This window comes from Hippocampus guttulatus, chromosome 18, assembly GCF_054856545.1.
Source record: "Hippocampus guttulatus isolate MCC_2025c chromosome 18, RoL_Hgut_1.0, whole genome shotgun sequence".
Taxonomy (NCBI): Eukaryota; Metazoa; Chordata; class Actinopteri; order Syngnathiformes; family Syngnathidae; genus Hippocampus; species Hippocampus guttulatus.
The window spans coordinates 2,558,163-2,585,897 of record NC_141278.1 but is presented as its reverse complement, the minus strand read 5'-3'; the positions used below and the strand labels follow the sequence as shown (position 1 = coordinate 2,585,897).

At 50.5% G+C, this 27,735-nt stretch overlaps 1 protein-coding gene across 2 annotated transcripts; it reads right to left on the bottom strand.

Annotated features, from left to right (window-relative positions):
• Window positions 1-15: 15 nt before the first annotated feature.
• On the bottom strand, window positions 16-27,735 carry col11a2 (collagen, type XI, alpha 2). 2 transcript variants are annotated; one of them, XM_086136511.1, is made up of 65 exons: window positions 27,255-27,735; window positions 20,257-20,418; window positions 18,986-19,196; window positions 18,525-18,687; window positions 18,315-18,437; window positions 15,825-16,760; window positions 14,787-14,906; window positions 13,297-13,518; window positions 12,508-12,561; window positions 12,258-12,299; window positions 12,119-12,181; window positions 11,971-12,045; window positions 11,758-11,844; window positions 11,288-11,344; window positions 11,146-11,199; window positions 11,013-11,066; window positions 10,891-10,944; window positions 10,766-10,819; window positions 10,634-10,687; window positions 10,505-10,549; window positions 10,218-10,271; window positions 10,096-10,140; window positions 9,960-10,013; window positions 9,846-9,890; window positions 9,623-9,676; window positions 9,506-9,550; window positions 9,337-9,390; window positions 9,218-9,262; window positions 9,075-9,128; window positions 8,874-8,981; window positions 8,682-8,735; window positions 8,541-8,594; window positions 8,416-8,460; window positions 8,271-8,324; window positions 8,104-8,148; window positions 7,964-8,017; window positions 7,835-7,888; window positions 7,694-7,747; window positions 7,420-7,617; window positions 7,291-7,344; window positions 7,062-7,169; window positions 6,877-6,984; window positions 6,713-6,766; window positions 6,583-6,636; window positions 6,395-6,502; window positions 6,266-6,319; window positions 6,138-6,191; window positions 6,000-6,053; window positions 5,837-5,890; window positions 5,660-5,767; window positions 5,535-5,588; window positions 5,378-5,431; window positions 5,238-5,291; window positions 5,104-5,157; window positions 4,514-4,621; window positions 4,376-4,429; window positions 4,121-4,282; window positions 3,987-4,040; window positions 3,391-3,426; window positions 3,240-3,293; window positions 2,862-3,147; window positions 2,626-2,735; window positions 2,346-2,414; window positions 2,024-2,260; window positions 16-1,700 (listed from the first exon to the last, which is right to left on the bottom strand). In XM_086136511.1, exons 1-65 carry the CDS (start codon window positions 27,370-27,372, stop codon window positions 1,554-1,556), a joined length of 6,261 nt encoding a protein of 2,086 aa, XP_085992637.1. In that variant the 5' UTR covers window positions 27,373-27,735; the 3' UTR covers window positions 16-1,553. The 2 variants fall into 2 exon arrangements, with proteins under 2 accessions (XP_085992637.1, XP_085992638.1); XM_086136512.1 differs by lacking the exon at window positions 15,825-16,760.

The following is a 27,735-nucleotide window of genomic DNA, read 5'->3' as shown; positions in this document are numbered from 1 at the left end:
AGGTGAACTTCTGGTCACCAGCAGTGCTACCTTGTGGCCAAACTTTGTAATGCAGGCGTTGCTATTCTTACGTTTGGAAGAAAAACAACAGGCACCAAGTTCCTTTTACAATAGATTATATATTACAGGAATTAAATACTTACACACATTGTAAAATAATACTTCTCCTTTTCAGCACCTTAGTTCCCCGAATGCCCCTCCATGATGAAATGTCTTCAACTCAATAAAAACAAACTAGAAATTGAGGTCATCCTCTCTGAAGGACATCTTTTTTTTTTTTAATTTCGTTTTAGGTTTTCTTGGCCTTCCCCGCCCATTTCCCTGATACATTTAAAACCAAAATCAACAGCAATAAGATTGAACAAACAAAAACAGAAAAATCCACAAAAGGGCTGAGACAGACTGGTGAGGCCGGCCAGGGAGTTTGTACCCTGCCCCTCCGTCTCCCTCTTGCCAACACGTTCTGCCCGCTGTGGTCTCTCGCACCAGTGTGAACGCTTCGAACGTGAAAGTCAAAAGCAGCGGCAACAGAGGTGAAGAGAGTCACCTTTTAATGGTCACACTGGAATGGAGGCAACATTGAACAGCACAGGACAGTCCGGGGGGGAAACACAATCCAGCATAGCCGCAGATTCTTTGGTCCGGTCTCCCGAAAGGGGGCCCGTGCAGAAATAAATACAAATGAAATATACCACATGCGACGGCAGGAATATTTGGCGCTCCGTTTTTTTCCCTTTCTTTCCTTTTTTTTTTTTTAAATGTCAAAGCACCCCGTTGTGTTCTTCAATAAATACAATAGAATATCACTATGTCTGTACAAATGGAGTGTAATGCACATTTGCCCAGCAGGAGGCTCGATGACATAAGAGGAGACAAACGGAGTCAAATTGTTGGCACAATTAGCACTTTTTGCCACACGCGTTCTCTCAGGGAAAACAAAGATTTTTATTCAGCGAGGATGGCATCATGCCACATTTAGTTGGTAGGAGGAACACCCCCCCCCCCCCCCGCCTCCCAAGGATGCCGAGTGGTGGCCAGGGGAAGGGCACAAGTTGCGATCACGCTAACAAGCTGGAGACCTTTTTCAAGAAGTCTGTGGTTCTTTATCACGTGGAAGAACTGAGAGACGGCAGGGGCGGAGCGAAGGCGGCGTGACGGAGGAGTGGAGGGGCAAATGGCAGGTGGGTTGAGGGAGGGTGGCCTAGGGGGAGGGGCAAAGGGGGCCTATAAGGGCCCGCCCGCGCCCTATGATGTTGTGCCACCGGAAAGAAACCGCTCCCTCTCGATGGTCCTACCCTCCGAGACCTCTTCTGAACCTTTTTTTTTTTTTTTTTTTTTTTTGGACGTCCATTGGTTGTGGGGAGGATGTTGCGTTGCTCACGCAAGACCATCACGTGCGTGTGTTACATACCATTTACAAGTTAATTTACAAATTACTGAGCATGAATGGCTTGTATGTAGGTGTCTCTAAGTGCGCGCACGTGCATGTGTGTGTGTGTGTGTGTGTGTGCATGCATGGGTGTGCGTGTGTGTGTGTGTGTGCGTGAGAGAGATTAGCCTTGGAAGCACACAGGTCCCACTTCAAATCCAAACTGTTGGTTGCTCTCCCCAAAGTCCGACACTTTGATGTCCAGCAGAGGAAGATGTTCCACCTGTGGCGTGTTGATCTCCAGCACCGTCCTGTCGAAGCCTTTGCGATACTGCAGAGACACGGGCAGCAAGAGGAAGTTCAGACAGATGATTGGCAGATCAATGTCCCGCTGAGCAAAAAAGATGCTTTCGAGCAAGCCTCTCCTGTCTCAAGAGCACTTTGAAACAGTCATTTGTGCCTTTGGAACGCACTTGACTTTGGAGTCAAGAACTCCGCGACATAAAAAAAAAGATACTTTCTTGGCATCTAAAATGTGTATTGTAAATATGTTGTTGGTGTTTTGAAAAACGAGGTTTACGGAACTCTAAAGTGTCTTTGATAATTCTAAAAAAAAAAAACACAACGGGTCGATTCTCTCAATTCCTGACTCACAGAGCATCCGTCCACCAGCGCTTTGATGTACGGGTTGGTCTGGTAGCTCAGCTCCTCTTCATTGGCGCCCTGGAAGTGCAGCGCCCTCTCGTGGTTGTTGTTGGCACTCTGGTCGGCCCAGGCCACCGAGCGGTGGCAGTGGTAGGTCAGGTTTTGCCGGGCCACCACGCTCAGAAGGCGCAGGAATCCCAGCTGGACCACGCCCACCGGCTCGCCATCAGAGTCCACGTAGGAGAACTGCGAGGAGGAAGGAGGCAGTTGAGGATGGTGGGGATGTTGAGGGCCACTTGGAACGCAGCCTTCATGTTGGAGGGGGACTGACCTTGCCGCCTGTTGCAAACTGACTGTACCAGGAACCTGGCGTCTCTTTTTCCCATGAGCTCATCTTCACCTGCCATCACAAGCACATCGCGTGAGAAAAATGACCGATTGCACCAATTGTGTTTTTTGTTATTGTAAAGTGTCCTTGGGTGTCTTGAAAGGCGCTTATAAATAAAATCTATTATTATTGTAATAGTCGTCCCAACTTTTGGGTTCCCTTTTCCTAATCCGAACACCAAGTGAACATGACCACCATGTGTGACGCGAGGGACGGGACTGACCGCGTTGATGCTCTTGTGGGGATACAGGCACGTCTCACCGCTGGTGAAGTTACAGAAGACCTTGAAAGAATCTCTGGAGCAGCCCTGGTTGGGGTCAATCCAGTACTCTCCTGTTTTTTTGTTTGTTTTTTTTGGGGTGGGGGGGGGATTAGAGGGAGTGGATATGAATCATGACATAAGGTCAGAGCAAAGCGAGATTTCATGAGGGGAGGCATGCGGGAAGAGAGTCTCCTTACCGTCTTGGAGCTCAGGTTGGCTGAGGCGGAGATCCTGGCAGGTTCTTGCGGGACTGTCCTGCGTTCCCATCGGGAAGCGCATGGTCTCGATCTCCTGTCGTAGTGAGTTGAGGGAACCGAAGATCTCCTCCATGCCCTCGCTGGCCATATAGAACTCGGCGCCGGCAGTGTCAGAGGCGGGCATCTCTGGGTCGAACTCGGGGAGCAGTTGGCTGGCGTCGATGGAGCGCTTGGACTTGGGGCTCCTCTGGATGGGGAGCGGCTGGATGACCTCGCCAGGCGGGCCCTGATTGGGGAAAAACAAAACAAAAAAAACATGACTCAAGAGTCACTCCTCTTCCATGTTCAAACTTTGAAAATGCGAGAGAAATTACACACAGGAAGTCCTGGCGGTCCCGAAACACCTTTTTCTCCTTTGGGACCAGATCCTCCCTAAACACAAGCAGAGGAGGAGGAGGAGGAGGAGAGAGTCAGGAAGAATTGAACCGCCTCCTCCATTTGTTCACCAACATAAAAATACAATACTCACAGAGGCACCCTTGGCTCCTTTGACTCCTTGAGGACCCTGAAGACGACAGGAAGTGTGAGAGGGTCTCAGCGCAAAATGTATCACTCTGAGATGAGGGACCTGGTATACTAAGATCCCAAGTAGCGGTCTCCCTTCATATTGTGTTTAATCTTATCAACGTGTGCAGGCTGTTGGCGGGCGTGGCGCATCATTGACTTCAGATTGTGGCGCAATGGTGGAGCTCCGATAGTTTTCAAGTGGAATTATGGGCAGAAGAGGCAACCAAAATTGATGGCTGTGTTCCAGAAAAGCAATCTTACGCGATGATCATTTTGGGGAAGACGGCAACCGCACAGAAGCTGAAAAGCTGCTCAGGGAGAAGCCAGCACGAGTTCTGAAATCACCCAGAAGCAGGGAAATGTATAATTGAAGGAAGTTTGGTCATCTGTGACCTGGCATGACTCCTTCTTGTGACTGGCTCCAAGGTCAGCCCTCAGATCATTCAAAAGCGCCATAAATTGCATAGCTCGACAGACGATATGTCACAACAGTGTTTGCTTCTGGAATTTCAAAGCGGTTTGCACGAGGGTAAACGAAGGAGAAGTGCTACCACTCACAGGAGGACCAGGGGGACCAGCCGGGCCGAGGGGTCCGGTGCCACCGGGCATTCCCTGGAATCAGCAGCAGACGACTCATCAGAACTGTCCTCATCATCAGCATCAAACCCCACAAATTTCCCTGTCAGACTTACAGTCTCTCCCTTTGGTCCGCCGGTCCCATGAGGTCCGGGCAGACCTCTGTCTCCTTTCTCTCCCTGCTCTCCCGGAGGTCCAATAAGGCCAAGAAGACCTGGATGTCCCTTCTCTCCTTTTGCACCAGGGTCTCCTCGCAGACCCAGCAAACCCGGTGGTCCCTGGAGAAGAGACCCAGAGGAAGACCAGAGTTCAATTTAGAGAACTGCAAAGGGTCGATCTTCCCAGAAAAGACCAGGACGCTGGGGTCTTACAACAGGTCCAGGTGGTCCCTTTGGTCCGGCGGGGCCGGGAGATCCTTGCTCACCCTAAAATGAATAAACATACTCATCACACACACACACACAGAAAATCTGCATTCCCTGATACACAAACTCCAATCTTTGACTGACCACTGATCCAGGGAGACCTCTCAGACCCTCAGTTCCTGTTTTTCCTGGTTGGCCTTGAGGACCGACAGGACCCGTCTTGCCTGGGGGGCCAAGGGCACCTGTGTCGCCCTGGACGGAGGGTACAAACACAGATGTAATAAATAAAGGAATAAACAAGAGAAAAGAGTTTGACGGTAAATCATGAGCATGACCGAGTTGAGAGTGTTGTGATAAAAGTGAACTCTGGATGTCACTGTTTGCAATTGTGTCCCCGACATTGCTCAGATTTCCTGCTTGAAGGTATTTATACAGTACACTTTAACATCACTTGACAAATTAATGTCATTTATCACCCTGCCCACAATTTAATATTCAACGAAATTTGAAGGCTCCCAAGCTAATTGTGCTAATAGCCAAAATCGAGAGCCAGATGGTGCCGCTCGGCTCATTTTTGCTGCTCGCGACTGAAATTAATCTTGTAGACCATTTAAATTGTGGAGTATTATTAACCGTTTCTTCTTATTTGCATGAGAGAGAGAGAGAGAGAGAGAGAGAGAGAGAGAGAGAGAGATCTATATCTCAGAATCTAAATGACTGGACTGTGGACTGACCTTGGTTCCTTTTTCTCCTTGTCGCCCCTCAGGTCCTCTTGTTCCAGCAGGACCCTGCAAACAGGCAAACAACATTCAGGACATCTCAAGAAGTCGATGCGATGCTTCATGGAAGCTGCAAGAGGTGATCGTACCCTCTTTCCGGGTGGACCGGGAGGTCCGTTCTCGCCAGGGGGACCAGGAGAGCCCTGCAGCGGGAAAGGAGGATCGGCATCAGTGAGTTACTTCAAAAGGCTTGTCGTGAATCATATCATATCTTAAGCTTTGGACGTACAGATTCTCCCTGTTCCCCATCTTCTCCTTGCTCTCCTTTGGCGCCATCTTGACCCTGAGAGGGAAAAAGAATATTGTTGGAACTTTCTCTTTGGTTCTCTTCTTTTCTCCAACCAAGCAAATAATCAACAAGAGACATCATCCAACTGGATACTCACTCTGGGTCCAACCTCACCGGGGGGACCAGGATCACCGGGGAAGCCAACTGGACCCTAAAACCACCACAGTTTCAGATTTGAAAACGGAGCAAATGACAAGGCACGGCTCAGTGAAGGAGTCATACAGGGTTTCCTTTAGGACCGTCATCCCCTGGCCGTCCTCGTCCTCCGGCGGTGCCGGCGGTTCCAGGCTGTCCGGCCTCTCCCTTCTCTCCGCGCTCACCTCGAGGACCCTGACAACAGGTGAGCAGAACCATTTTTTTAAGCATCATTCTTTCTCCATTACCACTTGAAGAGCCCACCTTCTTTCCTGGTTCTCCTCCGATTCCCGGTGGTCCAGCCTCTCCAGGCTCTCCCTACGGAGCGTACAGAACGAGTTTTTCATGGTCAATTGAAAAAAAATCAATAAATAAAAAATCTCATGCACCTCCATGGCACACAAGTGAGAATTCAAAATGTGTCTACCTTCTCTCCGATTGCTCCAGGATTACCCAAACCTCCAGGAGGACCTTGAGGGCCCTGGTGAACATGGTAAAGTTTCAGTCTGCCATCAGTGCTGTCCATGAAAATCCAATGTTCATTTTATCAGAGCTACAAACTCACATCAGCACCGTTTGGTCCAGCGGGGCCACGGGGTCCTGGGGGGCCTGGAGGTCCCTGTGGAGATGTGCATGTTTCATTGTCCAGCATTATTCATCATGTCTGCTTTGACTGCAGTCCCCTATACTCACCAGAGGTCCAACGTCTCCGTTCTCTCCCTTCTCGCCTGGTGGTCCAGGCAGTCCCTGAGGGTCAGAGTTGAAAGATGTATTCGGCTAGCTGACCTCCAAAGATCGCCAAACCTAACCATATCGGTTTACCTGCAGTCCGATGGGCCCGGGGGCACCGGGGAATCCTCTGGATCCTTCGTCTCCTTTGGCACCAAAAGGCCCCTGTTGGCCTCTTGGTCCCAGCTCTCCATCAGCACCCTGCAAACCAGGGGAGAATAAAAGCACGATTGCTACCACCCGCTGGACAGGATAGCAGGGAGAAAAAGTACGCTACTCACGGCGGGACCAGGTTGGCCGATGGGACCCATCGGCCCAGGTGGACCAGGAGGTCCCTAGGAGAGAAGAATGATGAACAAAATGCTCTCATCTCAGACATTTTTTTCTATTTTGTGGTTCAGATTCACTCACGTGCTCCCCTTTTCCACCCTTGGCTCCCTTCTGTCCAGGTTCGCCCACCTCACCCTGCAATGGCAGCAACGTGAGAAGCCACGCAAAGGACGAATAGACTGAACCAGGATTGTTCTCGACATTCATTCTTACAAACCCCACCCTCTCCACTCTGTGCAACTGACCTTGTCTCCATCCTCTCCGGGTCCTCCTGGGGATCCGGCTGGGCCCGGAAGCCCCACTGGACCCTGAACTCCATCCCGACCCGAAGGGCCGATTGGGCCTTTCTCACCCTGAGTGACAATAATGATGACGCATGAGAAACACATGACAGAGTCAAACGCTTTCGACTGAATCGACAAACACTTACAGGGACACCCTTCTCTCCAGCGTTACCAGGGGGTCCTTGTGGGCCTGGTCTACCAGGGGGTCCGACGGGTCCGGCAGTACCAGCAGGCCCTCTCTCACCAGGCGATCCCTATAGACGGTTTATTTAACAGACCACAGGTCAACATCATTACGTAGATTCCCAGCAGAAAGTCTAAATATATTGTCATTTCATGTAAACAGCGAAATGCTTTCTCTGATCTGAAACGCACAGCAGGTCCAGGGGGTCCGGCAGGTCCTTCACTTCCCTTCAGTCCTCCACCGCCCTGGAAGGAAAAACACACAGGAGTTCAACTTACCGGACAATAATACAGTGGTGGCATGGCCCATTTGACACTCACCGGGGTCCCGGGCAGTCCTCTCTCTCCAGGGAAGCCTCTCAGTCCAGGAGGTCCATCTTTACCTGGACCTCCCGGGGGGCCTGGGTCTCCCTTTGTGCCTTCCTTGCCCGAGGGGCCGGAGAGTCCCTGCTCTCCGGGTGGACCTGGTGGTCCGGGATGGCCACGCTCGCCCAAGGGACCGGTCTCTCCTGATGGGCCCTGGAGAAGAATCATGGTTGATAAGCACGGATAAGGACGTCATAAGTCGTGTCTCAAGTCACACGTTTCGACTCACCTGAGGTCCGACGACTCCAGGAGGCCCCGGTGGACCCATCTTTCCTTGGAAGCCCTGAACAAAATAAATCCAATGATTCTCTGTTGCCAGGGCCTTATTTTCCCCTACTAAAATAAATAAACAAATAAGACTTGAACTCACAACTTCTCCTCTCTGTCCGGGGTGCCCGGGCAGCCCATCCTTTCCTGGTGGTCCCTGTGAGGAAACACGCGAAAGCCTTTAGACTAAGACTATATTGCTAGTCTCGCGCCACAATCCACCCTCACTCACAGGAGGTCCCTTTGGTCCGGGGAAACCGTTGGCTCCCTGAGGCCCAGGCAGTCCCTGGTGACGCATAAAAATCACATTAGGTAGATGGATGATCGACACAAGATGAGAAGAGCACCATTTGGCGAAAAACAGGAACTCACCCTCTCTCCAAGTGGACCTGGGGGACCGTCACTTCCTGAGGTTCCCTGTCGAAAAATGACAGGAGCAAATAAAACAGCAGGTGAACAAAGGAATGGCAAGTATTTTGTCTTCAAAATAGAGGAAATCCCGGCCGTACAGGAAGTAGCTAAGCCCAACAACAACTAACCTTTGCGCCAGGCTTTCCAGTGGCACCTCGTGGTCCTCGCTGGCCTCTGGGACCCTGATGAAGGAAGGACGCAGACGGTGAAATTATGGGGAAAAAAAATGACATAAGACAAAGTGGACTTTTGTGAAGGATCAACCAGCATTACCGTTGGTCCTCTTTGTCCTCTTGGTCCCGCTTTGCCTGCCAGACCCTGAAAGACAAACAACCGAGTCACAAACATGGAAATGCACCAGAAGTGTGATATTACCCTAGCGGTCCGGCACTCCTTACCCTTGCTCCCTTCTCGCCATTTGAGCCAGGGAATCCCGGGAATCCTAGAGATCCCTACGAGACAATCAGATTGGCTCAAACGACCGCACAGTACATATGAGTTCGGCAAGCTAACAAAATTCTTGGACCCGATCTTCTTACCTTGGGTCCTTGTCTTCCGGGATAGCCAGGAAGTCCAGGAACGCCAAGTTTGCCCTGCAACCACATGGCGGTCTCTCTTTCATGAGCGGTCGCACAACTTAATCAAATGCTTGCAACGGTGATTATCGCTTAAATTTGAAATACAAACGTGACGCAAGGGAATCAACCTCCGGGGTGAACACCACCACCTACCTTTTCTCCAATTGGACCGAGGGGACCGAGTTCACCGGGGGGGCCGACTCGTCCCTTTGGCCCCTCTGGGCCGTCCTCTCCCCTGGGGCCCGACACACCGATCTCACCCTGGCAGCAAGAGAATGAATGCGTTTCAGTGAATCGGAGCGTCGGAAGATACACAACTCAGAAGGTGGGAAAAGGCCTTTCAGTCCATATTACCCTCTCTCCTTTGACGCCAAAGTCTCCCTTAATTCCAGGGAAGCCATCTTCTCCCTAGAGACACCAAGATGTTCATTCATACGCTCGTTGTTTTGTATGTAACGAGCAGAGTTTTACACAGTAAGAGATGATCACGCGCGCACCTTCTCTCCCTTGTGGCCCTTCAGTCCTCGGATTCCTTGCTCGCCCTGTGAGCACAAAGCATCAGAAGATTCACCAACACTCGAAAGCACCACGGACCAATAGGCCACATTGAACTGACCTTGATGCCACGAGGGCCAGGATAACCAACAGCTCCCTGGGGGCCGTTGGGGCCCTGCAGACAAGTACGGGATGTGGATTTGGTCATGGGTAACTGGCATTTGGCTCCGGAGATGTTTCTCTGGTAACAAGTGTTTGTGCGACGGATGGGCCAATTCGGTGTCACTTACCTGGTTTCCTTTGGTGCCGGTGGGCCCCTCTTTTCCTGGGTGACCCTGGGGTGGAACGACGGTGGTGTTGATTACACTATTCAGGTGGAACTACACAAATCGATAACAGAAACTCACAGGGGGGCCGTCGGCGCCCGGCATTCCCGGCAGACCCGGTTTTCCTGTGGGCCCCTGCAGGAAGTAAGAATGGCCTCGATGACACTTTGCATGATTTACGCTCGAAAGTAGAACAGTTAGTCACAGTCACTTGACGGGCTCGGACGGATCACCTGCGGGATTGACTGGCATCTGGTCAAGAACCAGTGTCACCCCAAAAAAAACTCTCTCTCCTCAGTCTTACCTTCTCTCCTGGAGGTCCCATGGCTCCCTGAGGTCCTGGCATTCCCTGTGCGGAAACACACAGAGGTTAAAAGTGTCGACTACGGATAAAAAGTGAGAGGGTTCGACGTCTTACCTGAGTTCCCGATGTCCCCTGCTGACCTGGAGGTCCAGGCTCTCCTTGAGGACCCTGACATCAGAAGAAGACTTAAATAGGTCAATGCGCGACTGAATAGGGGAGAATTAAAGTGAGGAGATGACGAGACACAGACCAGGTTGCCCTTGGGACCAAGGGGCCCATCGTTTCCTCGAACACCCTAAGACAAGGAGAGAACCCAGATCAGGGAGGCTTCAGTGCCGTTGCAGCAGTAAAATAAAAGCTGTTGTGACTCACAGGAGGTCCGGGAATTCCTGGAGGACCTTTGGGACCGAGCAAGCCACGAGGTCCCTAGAAGGAAAGGGGGGGGGGACAGAAATAACGTTAAAAGAAAAACAAAACAATCTTGCATGCGCTGAGAGCACCACAAATTACAGCTTCTAAAATGAGCTTTGCACTAAGAGAATGCGAAGAGCGAGAAACATCAGCTCGGCATTGCTGCTCTGCACGCTCCTCTGACCCCGCTACCAAAGATCCATTCAAACCGACAAGCTAAAGAGCGAGGACAACCCTCAGTTACTCACAGCTTCACCGGGGAGACCTCTGGGTCCAACTTCACCATCATCGCCCTGAGGACACACGGAAGGAGAATGCCGAAAATGACAAACGTGTTTCTGATTTGACCCGATTTTCAGATTGCCATGTCTCTCTACCCTCTCGCCGTCCTCTCCTTGAGGTCCGGGAGGTCCCATTGTTCCAGTGTCCCCCTGGGAACCGCGGGGACAAAAATTAGCCCAAGAAGATTCAAAGGTTGAAATTGCAGGGCGTTCTGAGGAAAGGCTTACCCTGTGGCCTTTGTCACCAGGCAAACCGGGAAGACCATCAAAGCCGCGATCACCCTGAGAAGACATCCTAGATGTGAGCGGCCACGTGGATTCTTCTAGACTTTGGGAGAGTTCAAAAGCGTTACCTTAGTACCAGGCTCTCCAGGCATTCCACGGGCTCCATCAGCTCCAGCACGACCCTGGTGGAGATGGGCGGTTAGCAAGGGAGCGCTGTCAAGCCTGCCACTCCAACAACTTCAATACTCACTCTCCTTCCCGCTTTGCCCGGTGGTCCCATCAAACCTTGAGCTCCCCTCGGTCCCTAGTGAGTTCGCAAGCAGTTTCAGGACGCCGCTCTCAAAATGTCAAACGTGTCACCGCCTAGTTCTGACTGTTCTTACCTGAGGACCAGGGTCTCCACTTTCTCCTTTTAGACCGTGACTTCCTGGGTTCCCCTAAAGGACACGTGCATCATCTGTAGTTAGACTTGCATTCGCTTGCATCCTGGCCTCAAACACAATCTCTGGATGTGACGGGTCATACCAGGGGTCCGGGACGTCCGGTGAAACCCATTGGTCCAGGAGGTCCTTTCAGAGCCATCTGCAGTCGACAGGTTGTCATTGATATACACGTACGACAACTGAGGATGTGCCATTAAATCAAACCGATGGGAAACTGTGTGTGGAAAAAGTAGCGAGACACCGAAAGGAATTGGAAATGTGTTGGTGCTTTTGTAACTGCCGCAGTTTCTGCTCTTCTGGGAGGACTCCCGTCAAGATGTTGGAGGATGTTTTCGTCCATTTGTGCGATCTTCACACTGAGAACTCAAGCTTCGGCACCAAACTCATGCAAACATTCCTTCGTGGAGCTTGCTTGGTGCAAAGGGGTTTCCCTTGAAAACATACTTGCCCCAAATGTTCCCACCATGCCTGTGACCGATTGACTTCTGGGTCTCGATGCTTTTGTCCCTACGGCGCGTGTGATTACGTAGCCGCGCGGCAAACGCCACTCACCCTGGCCTGAGACAAGATGGCGGCCGCTTGGGCTTCCTGAGCAGACACGACGGGACCTTTATCTCCTCCACTTTGGCCAAAGCGGAACTGTAAAAGTCAAAAGGCAAACACTCATTTGGACCGCAGGAGGGCTTGGCTTGTCCTAGCAGAGGCCTGGCTCCGTCATCGCGCCACAGAAACACGTGTCAAGCATTTGCTGGGGGATGAACTCACAGGCAGCATCACAGAGGATCCGGGTGGTCCGGGCACTCCATCGGCACCGGGCAGACCGGCCTTGCCGGGAGGGCCCTGTGACGCGGAGCAAGCGCATTAGTCCGGGTGCATGATGAACCACGCGACCGATGTCCGTGCTCAAACTCACCCTCTCACCAGGATCACCGACGGAGCCGGGTGGACCGGAGCTCCCCGGAGGGCCGGTAGGACCCTAAGAGAGCGATAGAGTCGGAAGACTTGAAAGGAAGCACTTTTTGTAGGAAAAGGACCCAAGGTCACGAACTCACAGCAGGTCCTTCAGGTCCAGGGGGTCCCTCGATCAGCATACCCTGCGGAGAAGAACATCAATTCATATTTGGATGGATAGAAAGCGATTCACAACCCCTCCCTCAAGGTCTTAATTCGCTCAAGCCATCAAATAAACACAAATGGTTTCCTGTTTTGGTTGAGACAAAACCCAGAGTCGAAATTTGCAATCAAGGTGAGTGTGAATTCAACCCGCCCCAGAATGAAGGCAGTGACTGTGGGTCCACTCACAGGCTCGAGCACGGCTGGCTCTCCTTTCTCACCCTTCTGTCCTCTGATGGCCGCCTGAGGACAAACACATAAACGTGGCCGACAACGCACCACTGTTAAGAAAGTAAGCTTTCGCCACACCGAGTCGTAATCTCACATGCAAAGAGGAATCCACCCGTGCATTTTCGATACCACTTCTCCCGTTCGGCCTCACGGGAAGCTGCAGCCTCACAATGCTGACTACTCTCTGGATTTGTGGCCATCCAAACACGGGGCACATATCACAGACGCTAACGTTCATACCGGCAACTGAGTGGGAACAGTGATGGCGAGGTGCCGCACGGACGTCATGCGAGTAAAACTACGACGGTGACTTTGTGAGCAAAAACCTGCAGAAGCAGGAACTTCTGCTCCCGCGCCGACCGTTCTGCCTCTTAGCGGCTGTACACGGCAAAGTCACCGACATCAAGAGCATTGCCAATAGGCGGCGGCACGCGAATTTGGCATGCTCTCGAATGGTTCTTTATGAACCGCAGACACATTTCAACCAGCAATGTGACGACGAGGGCTTGCCAGAGGACTCGCAGTGTGGTGCAGGATTGTCACCTTGACTCTTGGAGAACTCTTTTTGCCCAATATTTTCAACGTGAGCAAAATCAAAACCGAGGGACTCCATCGCAAATTTGCATTGTAACGAGAGTTTGTGTCAAGACAAGAGCAAGTGCATCTGACAAATCCTGCCAAGCGCAGGTGGTTGAAATGACTGTTTTGGGGGGGGGGGGTGTTTGCCTCTGAAGCAAAACGACTTACGCGTGCCTCGTCTGTCACAGCGGACAGGGCGGGGCCAATGTCGCCTTCCACCTCTCGGGCCTCGGGCGCGTGCTCGCCGTAGTCCCGATAGGAATAGTCGTATTCCTTCATGCCCACATCGCCGGTCACATACTCCTCGGTGAAGTGCTCCTCAGCGACACCGTCCGTCGCGGTCGAATCCACCTCTTCGCCCGGCGGAGCCGTCTCCGGCGCCTGTGACTGCTTTGGGGGCCCGAGGGAGCCGTGAAGGAGGGCAAGATGAAATGCGAGGCCGGTGGTAAGGAGGAGCGGTGTTTGTCAGGAGGAAAGGTGAGTGACAGAAAGGGAGCAAGAAATGAGTCTTACCTTGTAAAATGAGGCACACACATACAAAAGACACCCGACCGACTCATTGCCAACACGCATTTTCCCCCGGTTGTCTTTGGAGCTTAGCGTGTATATGAAAAAAAAGTGTGTGGGTGTGCGTGTGTGTGTGTGGTTCCACAAACACCAGCTGAGGGAAACACTGTGCCCTCGTGGAATGACTTCCCCTCAAAGTGGATTCATGCAGGGACCTCATTTGAACACAAGCAAGCATCTCTGCAGACCTTGTGTTTGGCCGCTGATGTGAATATTTGTCGCAGAGTTGGCTTTGTTGGGTGAAAACTGAACAACAAAGTGAATGATGAAACCGGTGAACTACGAGAAACACACACCGAGGGCAGCGGATGTGCTCGAGTTCACGGAGGGCTTGGCTCAAAACGCCAATGCGCCCACATTGGGTTCCCCTTTTGTCACAAGACGTTTGCAGTCATCCCCCTCCGAGATGACCGCCAAAGCGAGTCTTGGTGTTAAGGAAAAAGGAGACGCCCGTGTTACAATAATAAATGTGGCGCGCGGTCCTCGGAAGGGGAGGCTTCTCGCCAAGCGGGTTCGTGTGGCGGCGGAAGCGCCAAGAAAACGCTTGTGAGGTGTGAGTCACACACACACACGGCGGCAAGTGGCAGGGTAAACGACAAGACTGGCGTGACTGCGACGTCACCCTGCTTGCTTCCATGAACTGATGCGCTCCTGAATGTCAGATTTCACTGCAAGAAATCTCATCCAGCAAATTCTTAGAAAACAGGATAAGTCCACAAGGCAAAGAGTATTGAACTGGGACCATGTGCATCAGGAGGTCTTTGGTTTCTGTCCTGTCACGGGGTGTTGGGGCGGCAACAAAAGTGACACCTTTTCATGTGTCATACCGCATAATGACACGTCACTTTTTAGTTTGGCGTGATGCCGTGAACATTATTTTTTTGTGGCAAAGTAACGTTTGGCGCCCTGGCATCGGCGTACCGCCCAGCGTGGGAGATTCCTCGAGGGCCGATCCATTGATGGGGAGACATGGAGTTGTAACAATCATAGCTAGTATGATGTTGAGATAATTCACGGGGGGCCTCTGTTTAGTGAAGAGTTAGGCGATTAAGTCGGATCTTATCCTCGGCGAGGTCGTGAGTGTGCGTTACCTGCGTGGGGCTCTCTTCTTGTGCGACCGGCTCACCCTCGGGTTCCGGCAGCGTCTCCTCATAGAAATAATCGGTCTCTGTGGGGGTGTTGCCAGCCTCGGAATATTCAGTGTCTACATCCTGATTGGTCGAGTAGGCAGAAAAGGGGGGGAGCAGGGAGGAAGTAAGCAGATTTGACCGGAAGAGCGAAGGTTAGTTCAAAGTCTGCTTGTGAGTTCTAAGACGAGAACACAACACAGCATTGCGGTCGTCTCGCTGGCAACTCACATGTTTGACAAATATCACGGAAAAGAAATGTCAGCCAGCCACCGACTATAAACCGCGCCCCGTGCGAGGTTTAGGGAGTCGCCAAGACTTAGGGGGACATTTCTTTTCACGGTCTGGCAGGACAAATGTGACGGGGTGCGTTAGCGGGCGCTGCTCTATGAAAGCTGACGCGCATCCCGGGAGAAGAAAACATCACAACTGATGCTTCGGGATGATGTTAGCTGCGCTGCCCACCAGAAAACAACCCCCCATTTAAAAAAAAGCAGTCTCACAGGACAGATCTCCACAAATTCACTGCAAAGAATGAATCGAGTCGGCTTCACGGAGGAAGTCAAAACTGCCGGAGGTTGGCGTGAGGGGCTGCTTCATTCACATGAGCAGACGGAAAGAGCTTGTTGGAAAAAAGGCAAACACAAAACACGACAGCGCGAGCCGGAGTCGTATCGCGCGGAGTGTGGCAGCGCGTGCGTCGTCCCGGCTCTCGCTTGCGTTTAGCGCCAGTCCGTGCCGCATTCGCTTCCTGACGGGAGGTCCCGGTTTGCGCAGCTCGGGGGGGGGGGGGGGCGCGCAGTGAGCCATGCTTCACTGCGCACCGACCGCCGTGTCATATCATATGGACAAGCTGGCCCCCCACCATGAAGAGCATATGATATATCGACAGAGAGCCCAGCATCCCGAAGGTCAGACTGTCCACCGCAGAAGGAGGAAGGTGACAGAAGCTGACCTCCAGATGTCACAGGCAGGACATTGCGACCCAAACCAGAGTCGTACCTGTTGGTAACCGCTGTCAAATTTCTTGGCTGCAACTCCGGTGCCGCCCGCCGCAGTCCTGTCAAAGGGTGGGAAAGATTTGTGCAGGGACTTGATGTTCAGGTCCAGCGCCGCCTTAGACTTGGTGGGTCTCGGGGGAGTGGAGCGGGCAGGAGCTGCAGTCGTCAGGACCTTCTTCAGCACGGACGACTTCTCCACCACGGCATTCATGGATTTGCTGAGCGCGGGCTTGGCGAGGGGGACTTTGGACAGCGCCGTTTTCACCTTGACTTCTGACTTGACCGAGGAAGTTTTGGACGCCTTTGTGGGCTCTGCCTTGGCTGCTTTGGTGGCCTTCGGCGCTTTGCTAGCTTCTACTTTGGACGCGGATGTTGACGCGCTCGCAGTAGCCCTCTCTAATTGGACAACGGTCTTGGTTTTTGTCACGCTTTCAGTTTTGGCACCTTTCTTTTCTACCACAGTAACTTTGACGTTGCTACTGACTTTAGCCGCACCGCTAACTTTGTTCTCGGTTTTGCCGTGAACTTTGACTCCTTTCACTTCGACGGCGATTTTCTCGTTGGTCTTGGACGCGGCTTTATCGTTTCCGGCTTTCTTCACTTTTGCGTTTCCTCTGACCTCGGCTGAAGCTTGGGTGGTTTTCACCACGACGGCTTTTCCAACCGTCTTCTTCTCAGCAAACGTTTTCGCGCTCTTCGCCGGGCCGGTGGTGGTCTTCACCTTCGCCGCCGACGCGGTCTTGGACAGGAAGACGGCAGTGGCGGTGGGCTTGGCGGTGGCCTTGGATTTGGGTGGCTTGGCTGTGGAAGACTTGGGGCCTTTGTTGGGAAGGGGAGGCTTGACTATTTTGAAGTTCCCGCCCTTGACCGGCTTAGCCGGGGTGGGCTTGGCTTTGACGGGGGCGGCTTTGGCGTGGGTGGCCTTCCCGTTCTTCTTCTAATGTCCGAGTTTATCGATCGGTCGCGATGTTGAATGTGTGCGAGCGGCGTGGCAAAGACACAGAAAGGAGAAGGCGATGCATAGGGTTGGGAGGGGGGACAGAAAGGGAGAGAAAGACAAGAGTGGCTGTGTTGAGAAACAATGACATCAAGATGGCAAAGGTCTTGGATGATTTAGTGACACTGCACAGGCATTACTGGATACAGCGGAGTCCTCCTTTGTCGTTTTGAACCAATCGGGAGCACGTAGGACTTTCAATTGCCCATCATTGACCCCAGTGACTGATCTCTCCAGTAATGCCATTCTCAACATGAAACAACAAAGCGGCGTCGCTGGCCTGATCAAAACCAAGCCAGTTGTTGGGTGGAGGCGCAGAGGGTGTGGCTGTTACAGGCGGGGGTAAAAAAACAAAAACAAAAACACAAAAAAAAACCCCAATCTCTCCTCGTTAGTCAGACAAAGCACGCACGCTGACAAAATCAACCCGACAAGCATATGTGACGCGTACGAGATCTAAAGTGGGCTTCAAGCGGCGATGATGCAGAATGACAAACTCTGTTTTCCGAGTGAAACTTCTGCTAAGACCGATCGTTGCAATCCACATCGGCAAAGTACCTTGTTGTTGACTAAACACGCCCAGGATCAGTCGTTGCTGTTCCTGAGAAACACCATAACGGGAGTGTTACGAAAGGCACGCTTGGGTCGCGTGTCGAGCGGATGAGAACGCATCGGAATGACTCGAGCTTTGCTTCCGTTTGGTCTTGTCTCGTTTCGGATTGGTGGAAGGAATTTAAGCTTACGCCGAGATGATAGAAGACAGCTCGCCGGATGACCTTCGTTGTTATCGCTTGACCTTCCGAATGGCCTCCCTGGAAATCTGTGCGGCCTCGTTCCGAGCGCGCTGGACTTAAGTGGCCACGCATACAGTTAGCATCTCTTTGGTGTTCTGTGTTTTCTTGGGCTTTTAATTTGTTCATCCGCCCGTGGTTTTGAAGCGTTCTCGAGAAATACATTTGGATCGGAGGAAATCCATCAGTCGTTTACATTTGGGGGGTCAGAAGGCAGGTGGAGCAGGAGAATGAGGAAAAACCGATTTTATTTGTCATTCCTCAGAGCAGAGCAAGTCTGAAAAAAAAAAAAAATCTTGACAAATGGGCGGTGCCGGTGGTGCCGGGAGGGGGACAAGCAATCAAGTAAAACCTCACTGATTTGTTGATCCACAACTGGACATATTGGGAAAACATGCATTATTATTTTTGTAATGGGGGAGGGGGGTTGTGTTGTTGTTGTTATCCGTAATGAAAAAATAAAAAAGCGTCAGGAGGTGCAAGCAAAGCCCCGCCGCCGTGTGCACGGCACAACCTTCCGGATCAAAGATGAAACCTCTTCAACAAGCAGGAAGCGATCCGGCGGCCTCCATTCAACTTTTGTCGATAAAAGGAGCTCACTCCTGTCCCCGAAGATACCGAAAGTGATCTCGATTGACTGAACATCCGAGGCGGCGCGGTGCCGGTGGAACGCTCAAGTGGTGCATCTGCTGGTGCTACTCACATATGTGTTGGGGTCTTGCGCCTGGATCTTGGGCAGGGGGGAGTCGCAGTCGGGGCTGTAGTGCTCACAGAAGTCATAGGCGGCCTGAGCGTTGGAGGCGATCAGTAGCTGCTGAATGTCTCCCTGCGTGGACGCACAGCCAGGACCAAAGATCAGAAGGGGAAGCCCTCACCCCCACCGCCCATCCCCCGAGCCCACTCGGCTTCTGACCTGGAACACTTCCTCATCCAGCAATCGGGCTCCGAATACGGTGATGCCGTTGGTGTCCACCTCGGCGTTGCTGCTGCGGGGCAAAGCTCGGCTCATCTTCTTCTTGCAGTCCAGCATCAGTGTCACGTTCTTCTTGGACACAGAGATGGCGATGCGGTGCCACCTGCAAGGCGTGAGGGAGAAGGAAGCCGAGGGCAAATAAACGCCTGACGTGGCGAGGCTCAAAAAAAAATCCGGGCGGATAGTCACGGAGTGCAAATTATCCAATGTGTCATCGAATCGTAGAGCATAAGATGTGTCAGAGCAAGATTGGAAGACTTGACTGGCGTCACCCCAAATATGACCCGGGCTTAACGCCTATTTGAAACCGGACCATTCAGAGACTTACGAGTTCCACCTCTGCATGCGCTCGAAATTTCCCAAGATACCCCGCCCTTGCCCCGACGGCGCTGGTTACTGACTTGCCATCAGCCAGGTTGACGCCTTTGAAGAGCGGGTAGTCCTCGGGGGCCGGCTTGCCGTGCTGATCCTCGTAGAGGAAGACGGGCGAGCGGCCGAGCTCGATCCCCAGCTGCTGGACGCCCTGCTCGCTGTAGACGGAGAGGAGGAAGGCCTGGAGACCGGCGTGGGCCTTCACCAGCGCCATTATGGAGAAGTTCTCCGGGAAGCGACCTGCAGGTGACGGGACACGAAGAAACTGGCATTTTAAGTCCAGTTCTGAGTTCTGCTTTCTTGACAAAGTGTTTGGCGTCCTTCGTTATTACAAATGGGAAGTGGTGCCAAAGGATTGGATGGAGGAAAGTAGTCGTTCGGGTTGGAATTGTTTAAGATGTGTCTATGTGCAGGAGTTTGGCCTGGAAGAGGAGTTGATCAAAGTTTTTGGGAGTCGTAGTTTGTGTTCTATTTCTGGGTTATCAATATCGACGATTCTCCACATTCTTCGGGCGGGCATCAATTTCTCACGAATCTCCGCAAATAAAGGCAAATGACTGTCATCGGAGCACCTCCCTCCAAAGAACACAAACGCAGGAGAATGATGACGAGCGTGGCGAGCTTTTGGGTAAATGCATTTCTCATTTCTCAGAAGCAAAGGCTGATGGGAGCTGGCGGGGGGTACGCATACAAACAGTCGGTCTGGCAGCCACAAAAGCTCCACTTGAGATCCTCTTGTGTCTCCTCACCCAGACGCATAATTACAGAGCATTTCCAAACATCGTCAACAGACGACGCCGATGGTGATTGCAGGTTCGCGCGGTTCGGGAATTCCATCTCGAGATTGCGTGTCGACGCGCTGCGGCTGGGGCAGCTGCGCACCGAGCGTTTGGTTGACGGGCCTTCCTTAATGAAACCACGCGACATTGGACAGCAACAAAATATATTCATGTGCACCGTGTCGCTACGAGTGCATTTGCTGGTCAAAGAGTCTGATTGGTCAAAGAAAGCACTTGCCCACGCGTCCACGGAGCTGCCTGATCATAGTCACTAAAAATTGTGTTCCAGTGCCGGTGCCGGAGCTGCTTGGACGTGGTTCCGGCGGTAAGGGAAGTTAAGTCTACTTTCATTCCGCAAAATGATGGCAGGTCGCCACAAAAATATCTGGATATGCTCGTTTTTGCACCGGAGTCTATCGAGACTAAAATCTGATTGGAAGAAAAAAAAAAAAAAAAAAAAAACATCTCACGTGCGCATTTAAATAGTCAATTATAAGAATTTGGGTCCTCATGGAGCCTACCTGAGAAGAGCTGCTTGGTGGGGGCTGAGATCTGGGCCTTCTTGCTGATGCGGTAGGCGTGGTCAGGGTTGCTGGAGCGCCGGGACGTGCAGAAGCCCGGGACCTTCTTCACGCCCTCGGGCAGGGCGGTCACCTGCATGGCCTTCAGTACGTCCACGGGTTCTGCGGGGGGGAGGACAAAGAGGTCGTCAACTTCCGGCTGCTTTTCATATCTCCGTGTTTGACCGAAGCGCCGTTTCCGGGATTGCTTTTCACCAAGGTTATCGTAGTTTGCGAAAACTAATCAACCAGCGAAAACTAACCCTGAAAAAAAAAAACTATTTTGTTTCAACAAACCAAAACAAAACTGCTTTTGAAAAAAAAGAAGGCTCTGTTGCCAGATCTGTGAATGGTGTCTCTGCATGTTTTTTTTTCTTTCTCAAATAAATCTCATCATTTTTTTTTTTAATAATAATACTTGTTGTCTTGGTTTCCCATGTATTTATTTCAGTGGGGCACAGGCGCGCCCCACCTAAACTCACACAGCTAACGTGCAATGTTCACACACACCACGGCACCTATTCACAGCGAACAGCAACGAGTCACATTTCAGGCTTTGCCACGGCCGTTAATCGCTCGCTCATTTTTACCATTTTGGGTGCGTCTCGGGCCCCAGGCGCAGTATTTAACAGTATCTTAAACACATTTTTTTTTAGATCGAGTTCAGTAGATTTGTTGACTACACAGGTGAGTTGTATTTTTGTTTTCACACTTTCATTTCAGGTACGATTTTTACTGGTGTAAAGTAATCACTGACTGTACTCGGAGAGTATTTCTGAGAGGTGGTGTTTCGTGTGCCCTAATAGGAACACTTTGGTCAATCTGTCCAAACAATTGCAGGTGAGGACAAACCAGCAGAGGAAAAACTGAAAGTCTTAACCAATCTTCGGGACAAAGATTCCTTTCAGAGCAAGATGGTCAAAGCAAAACGTTGGCGCCGGCAAAGAAAGAAGCCAGTGAAAGTGAATCAAAGTTTGCCATGAAGCTGTCAGCTGAGCTCGACAAACAAATTCTGGCCGCTTTCATGTTCCACCATTGACACACTTTTGGGAAGAAAGTGTCACAGTGAGACGAAGAGGAAAGATGACATGGCGGGAAGTTCCGAGTTGGATTTTTTTGTCAGCGCACAATGCGAAGTGACGACATCATCAGAGTGGAGCAAGGATTCCCTACCAGTGTGTCACAAGAGCTCATGGAGTATGTTTGAGTGTTTGCCCCCCCCCCCCACCTCTGCCATTTCACTTCCATGAACATTTTTATTCATTTATGACAACCATATTTTTTTGGGGAGGTGGGGGTGGCTCATGGCGCCCTCCCTACCCCCACAAAAATGTTGAATGGGCAGCAAAATTAGCCCTAATTAGTTGCATGAATTATGATTTATTGAATTGCATTTGTGTTTTGTATTTTTTGGGGTGCTACGCTGTGAGATTTTGTGACGCGGTTGTGGTGCTTCACAAGTGACGGTGTGGCCCTATGACGGCAGGATCGAGTTGCAAACCAACCCCCAAAGCAGCCCCAGCACAATGTGGCACTCTGTTTGCAGCTCAGGTGAGGCCGAGGCGCTTCCTGCCTGCCCGGCCGCCATCACGCCCGCTAAAACAACACGCCAGCCTTCGCCCAGACCCGGCTCGGCCCGAAGATGAAAGCGGTCGAATCTCGCACTCTTTTTTTTTTTCCCTTTTCATTCTCTCCTCGTCAGCATCACAAGCGCTTACAGATGGCCGCCTCCGGGCCAATTATACGCGATCATTTCTCAATGATAATTGGAAGGAAGCAGGCGTCAGGAACCCCCCCCCCCAAACACACACACACACATACTGTACATACACTGTATTGCAGTTATAGCTAGTACAGTGTTCCAAGAGTATTTTAACAAAAGACGCCTGTGTGAGCCCGATAAACATCGTTTGAGTCGTTCCTGAACAATCTCGGTTATGATCTTAACGGGGGAAAAAGTGGATCTGGGATGATGTTATTAGGATACATTATTCAGTGGTTCTCAAACTCGGTTCCCGAGGCCCGACATACGTATAGAAATGAATATTCATATACGTACACAAATACAAAAGCACATTCATTTTAGTACAGTAATATGTTTTCATGACTAATTATGTAACCCATTATTATAATACAATAAGAAGAAACGTATACCTAATTAACATTTTGTATTTATATTGCACTTAATTTGAACGGTGTTTGTTTGTTTTTTCTGCCTACATTCTTGCTGCTGGAGGCTGTAAATTTCCCCAGTGTGGGACTAATAAAGGATATCTTATCTTATCTTATCTTAAGTTATTTTATTATTTATTTGACACTATCAAATATCAATCAAGCAATTATGTCATAAAAACGTATGAATATAAATGATATCCTATTTAAAATACAAATCCTGCTTTTTTTTAAACTGGTTTTTTTAAATTCACCCAAAAAATTGATTTCAAAAATTTGTTTCATGAGCTAAAAATCAGTGGTTCTTAACCTGGATTGGATCAAACCCCAGGGGTTCAGTGAATCGATCTCAGGGGTTCGACGGAGCCTCTGCCATGGAGGTTAAGACACACTCAACTCAACATGTCAATTAGTTATGATACACCCGCTTGGCCATCACTGGCTGGTTCATTTTGTGCACAATTTTAAACAATTATACTCCATACGAATCATGTTTACTTTTTTTCTGTTTGAATTTGTAAAGAAAACACATTTTTATTTTTCACTCATGAAGGGTTCAGTGAATGAACATATGAACTGGCTGGGTTCGGTATCTCGAACAAGGTTAAGAACCATTGAGCAAAATGTACCCCCTCCCCCCCAAAAAAAAGACATACACATATTCAGTCCATACACACACACACACACACACACACACGCACACACTTTTAACAAATATTACAGAACTCTTCCGAATGTAAATTCTCGGCGGGCCGCGTTAAAAGAACGGCTCAAATGGCATACTTTTCCCGGTCCTGCTGCGGTGGTACCGCCGTGTCAAATACTAGACACACACTCCAGCTGACACGCTGACCCCTCACCTCTCACCTGCGCACAACGGCCGCATTGTGCGACCGGCGCCACACGAAAAACCAAGTCCGGAGCGCCCACAGAAGTCGGCAGGTAGCTGCCTGCCTCACAAGCCACTACAGTGAACCCTCCACGTATTCGAGATGCCACGAGGTGGCGTCAAAGCCCTAGCTAATAGGAAAGCAGCAATTGCTGTCAAGGAAATATGTTACAGTGATACATCTTTAACGCAAAGATGAACATCTTTGTATGAAGACGAGGGGCTAAGTTTTGCCCGGGTTGTTCGTGGAAAGTCCACGGGGAGTTCAAATCAAATCGAATGTAAGCTCAATGTTGTCAGAGCACGTTTATCACAGAAGCAATTCTAAACATTTTGGGTGGAGTCAATTACTCGATGCTGATTTCTGTTGTCAGGACAACAAACCTTAGTGGCCTTGACCGCAGAGCCATTCGCCGAGTGAACATCCATTCTGGTATAAGTTAGCATTTGCTCCAAATTTAGCAGTTGCTTCCGCCCATCCGCCGACCACACGAGGGAGACTGTTAAGTACAGGTTTGAGTTTATGGAGTTGCCAACAGGCCCTACAGTGCAACAAGCAACTTTTTAAAATTTTATTTCAAGACCTAAAATAAGACCCACAAGTTGGGAATGGACAATAAATGTAAACGAAAAAAAATGCCCAAATGTATCTCAACGCTGCGTGAGTGAAACAAAGTTAATCCAATAAGACAGTACCGGCATTAATATCAGGGAGGCTCGATACCACTTTTCAATACCGGTTTGAGTTTTTCATTCTTGAATACGCACAGATACCACATTTCAATGAACACAATGACAGATAATTCTGAACAAAGACTTTCCCGTCTTTCTGAAGTGTGAGATGTTTCACCAAGCGCCCACAGCGTAGCACCGACTTCTGGCAAGAAAAACTTAACGTTAGACTGCAAGTATCGGTGGCTGGTATCGACATGCTTCATGAGTACCTCACACTTTAAACAAGGCTGGTATTATTATTCTTCCATGGGTCCATCCATCCATTGAGCCACCGAGCATTTTATTAATCCAACTGTCACCATCTTTCTACCGAGCCATCTCTCCATCCATGTACATATCATCTACCCTTCCAACAACCTCTCTCATCTACCCATCAATTCATCCTTCATCCATCACCCACCAATGGAAATCCTATGCAGCCATGTGCCATTGGAGGCGGGACGAACTCCTAACCTTGCGGCAAATGGGAACCCTTGTAATTGTTGCATTTAGCCACAATGACACATATCGGGGCGCATTGCGCCTCCCTTTTGAACGCTCGCGGCTGTGAACGTTTGTTTCCAAACTGCGCGCCGCGTGTCAATGTCTGGAAAAGACATGACGTGCACGAAGATCATACTAAAGAGGTCCAGCTGGTCCCCCGTGTCGCGCCAAATAACAGTGAGCAGGAATAGCATCGTCCACAGACCGCGGCCTATCATTATGGCGCTGGCTACTCTGTGGCCCCGTGGAGCGACGCCGAGACGCTCAAAACCGCCGAGAAGCGTGGGCGGACGCTCCATGTGTTGCCTCAAACCTGCAGCTCTGATGCGGTTTGGCGAAAAGGGGGGGTAAGGGAGGCGTCGGGTCAGCTGGGAATGCAGGAGGGACGAGCAAACATGTGGCAGTTAGCATTCAATACTAACACCGTTGATGCTTCTATATTGACTTGTCCACTGAGTGTTTGAAATTAGCGCATCCTTGCAGTGGAAAATTACGCAGCCCCAAACATGACATGGGAGGGGAAAATGACATTGTGGCCACAATATCGATATTATGTGTGCCAATGGCTAATTTGTGGCCACAAAATACTCATTTGTGAATGAGCGCACACAACACTTAACGGTGGCTTCACAATAACGCGCACACGAAATACTAATTTGCGTCCACAAAACCCTCAATCGTGGCCAGCGAGTTGTGACGATGTGCAGGCAAAATACACATGAAAAACACGATTAGTATTCCTGGACAGCACGGAAAGCAAATGAAGCGCACCTTCTCGACAAACAGTATGAGAAGGTACGCTCCATTTGCAAGAAGTTGTTCATGGGAATGTTATAAAAAACACACTCCATTTGGATGTCAAAACAATTCCAGGAGCAGTAATTATTATTTTGCAAAAACAACTTTGCATTTTGTGCTGATATTGTAGTCACATTTGATATCCTTTACCGCCCCATGTCACATCTGCGGTGGCATCAAACACATTTGCACAAGGGGCAAAGCGTGCGGGCGAGGAACTACGAGGTCAAGCTCGAAAAGCACAAGGCTGACCGTTTGGACGCCGAAAGAAGTGCTGTTTTGCGGTTGGTGCGGACAAGGAAGGTTGACTCCAAACTGGAGACAGAGAAGCGGATGGTGAGGTGGAGAAGTGATTCAGGAGCCAGAGGAGGCCCTCACAGACGCTCCATTCAGAGGAGGCCGTGTTGTGTTTATCCAGGAGGCCGTGCACAGAGCGTCCTTTGAGGACCTCGATTTGAAAAGGACCCGAACAGAGGAGGAACATCCATGTGGACAAAATGCTCCTCCTTTGAACAGAACCTCTTTCACGGCTCCTGTGGGAGATGCGCCTCCTACTCCTCCGCTCAACTGACAGCTTTCCTCCAATCACGTCGTGGATTGGTGTCATTTATTTGTCCTGTTTGGCGGTCTGCTGAGCGCTGACTCCATTTGACCTAACTCTTGAAAAAATAAAAATAAAAAAATAATAAAAACAGCATCGACTAAATGGTTGCGATACACATTTCCTCCTAAACATTTTTTCAATAGTTTGAATTATTGACGCTCCCTGAAAATTGGAAAAAAACCCCCCCGCAATATATGAGGAATAGCGTTTGGAAAACACACAAACACACACACACAAATTGCACATTTCTCCATTGTGGGACAAATAAAGGTTTTCTTGGAAGGCGATTGTTAGGGAGGGGCGGGGGGCTCGGATCCCAAAAGAATCCAAGAATGGGAAAATTCGTGAACGCCGAGCCGCAAATACGCAGGGTCCACTGTAATTCACGAATTGCTATTTGTTGCTATGTTAAGTACGTTTGCTTGTCCTTTCATGTTGTGACTCGTCAATATAAATACAATCGACTGGGGGTGGGGAGTTGGGAGCACAGGTACAAGAAAAAGATGGGGGCTGGATTGTAAGGTGGTCGTAGGTCACTCTTCCATTATCAAACAAAGTTATAGAGAGGCGCTTTCACGCAAGCGTAAACACACGCGCGGGACACTGGCCGCTTTCTCCTCCTCACCGACTCCCATAAGAAGCCATTCATGAGTGGCAAAGTCCACATGGACGCGCATGGCCAAAGAACACACCGGAGGGGAGGGAGAAGTATGGTTGGGGGGCGGAGGGGGGGCGGTGTCGGGTGACGTCAATATCGAACAGATTGTGCTAGATTCCATTAAAAAAAATATATATATTTTTTTTTTGCAATAATTGAGCAATCAGCCCTAATTGGCAGTTAATATGCGGGATGCTGCCGATGACTGATGCAGGCGTCAACGTGCACGTTGACGCACAGGCGCGCCAGCAGGCACCAATGGGCGCACTGGTGCTCGGGCTGCGATGTGTGGCACGGGAATATGTGACAGCAAAAACAGATACTTTTTTGACAATGTTGACAGAAGCAAACTTCCCCCGAATTAAATTGCTTTTTTTTTTTTTTAAACAACCCATCAGAGTGCAAGCCAAGTCCCCCCCCACACCCCCCCCAAAAATGTTTTTTTTTGGTGTGCGTGTGTGTGTGTGTGTGTGGCGGGGGGGGGGGGGGGTGCGCGCTTGTTCATGGATTTACATCCATTCTCGGGGACTATTACGCATAGTCAATTAAAGCAAACAATCGCTAAAGTGGAGGATAGGTGATCCTCAAACCACTTGAAGTCGGAATGGAGGTAGTCTTACCTGCCAGCGCCGAGGTGCTCTGGCACAGCGCAAGCACCAGGGCGGCCAGAGCGACGGAGGTCAGGCCCGGGCTCCATGGCCTCCGCTTCTTCCGGAAGGGGCAATCTGCAATATCCATAGTGAGCGCGGAGCGGCGGCTGCTGCTGCTGCTGCTGCTGCTGGATGCAAGGGTGTCCTCTCCCAGAAAGCCAGCCGACGAGAGGCAGCTGACTGACTTAAAAAAAAAACAAAAAAAAAACGAAGAAGAAAAAAAGGAAGGAAGAAGAGGGCCACCAAAGTGACAGCGGGGAAGGGGGGCAAAAAAAGCTTTGAGGGGCAGCCCTTAAAGCTCCATGGAGTCCGTCAAAGTGCAGAGCACAGACACCTGGAAGCTCCCACTCTCTCTCACCCTTCCCTCACTTTCCTGCTTTACTCTCTCCCACCCGAGTGTAAGTGTGTGCGTGGTGGGAGGAGAGGGATGGAGAGGGAGGCAGAGAGGGAG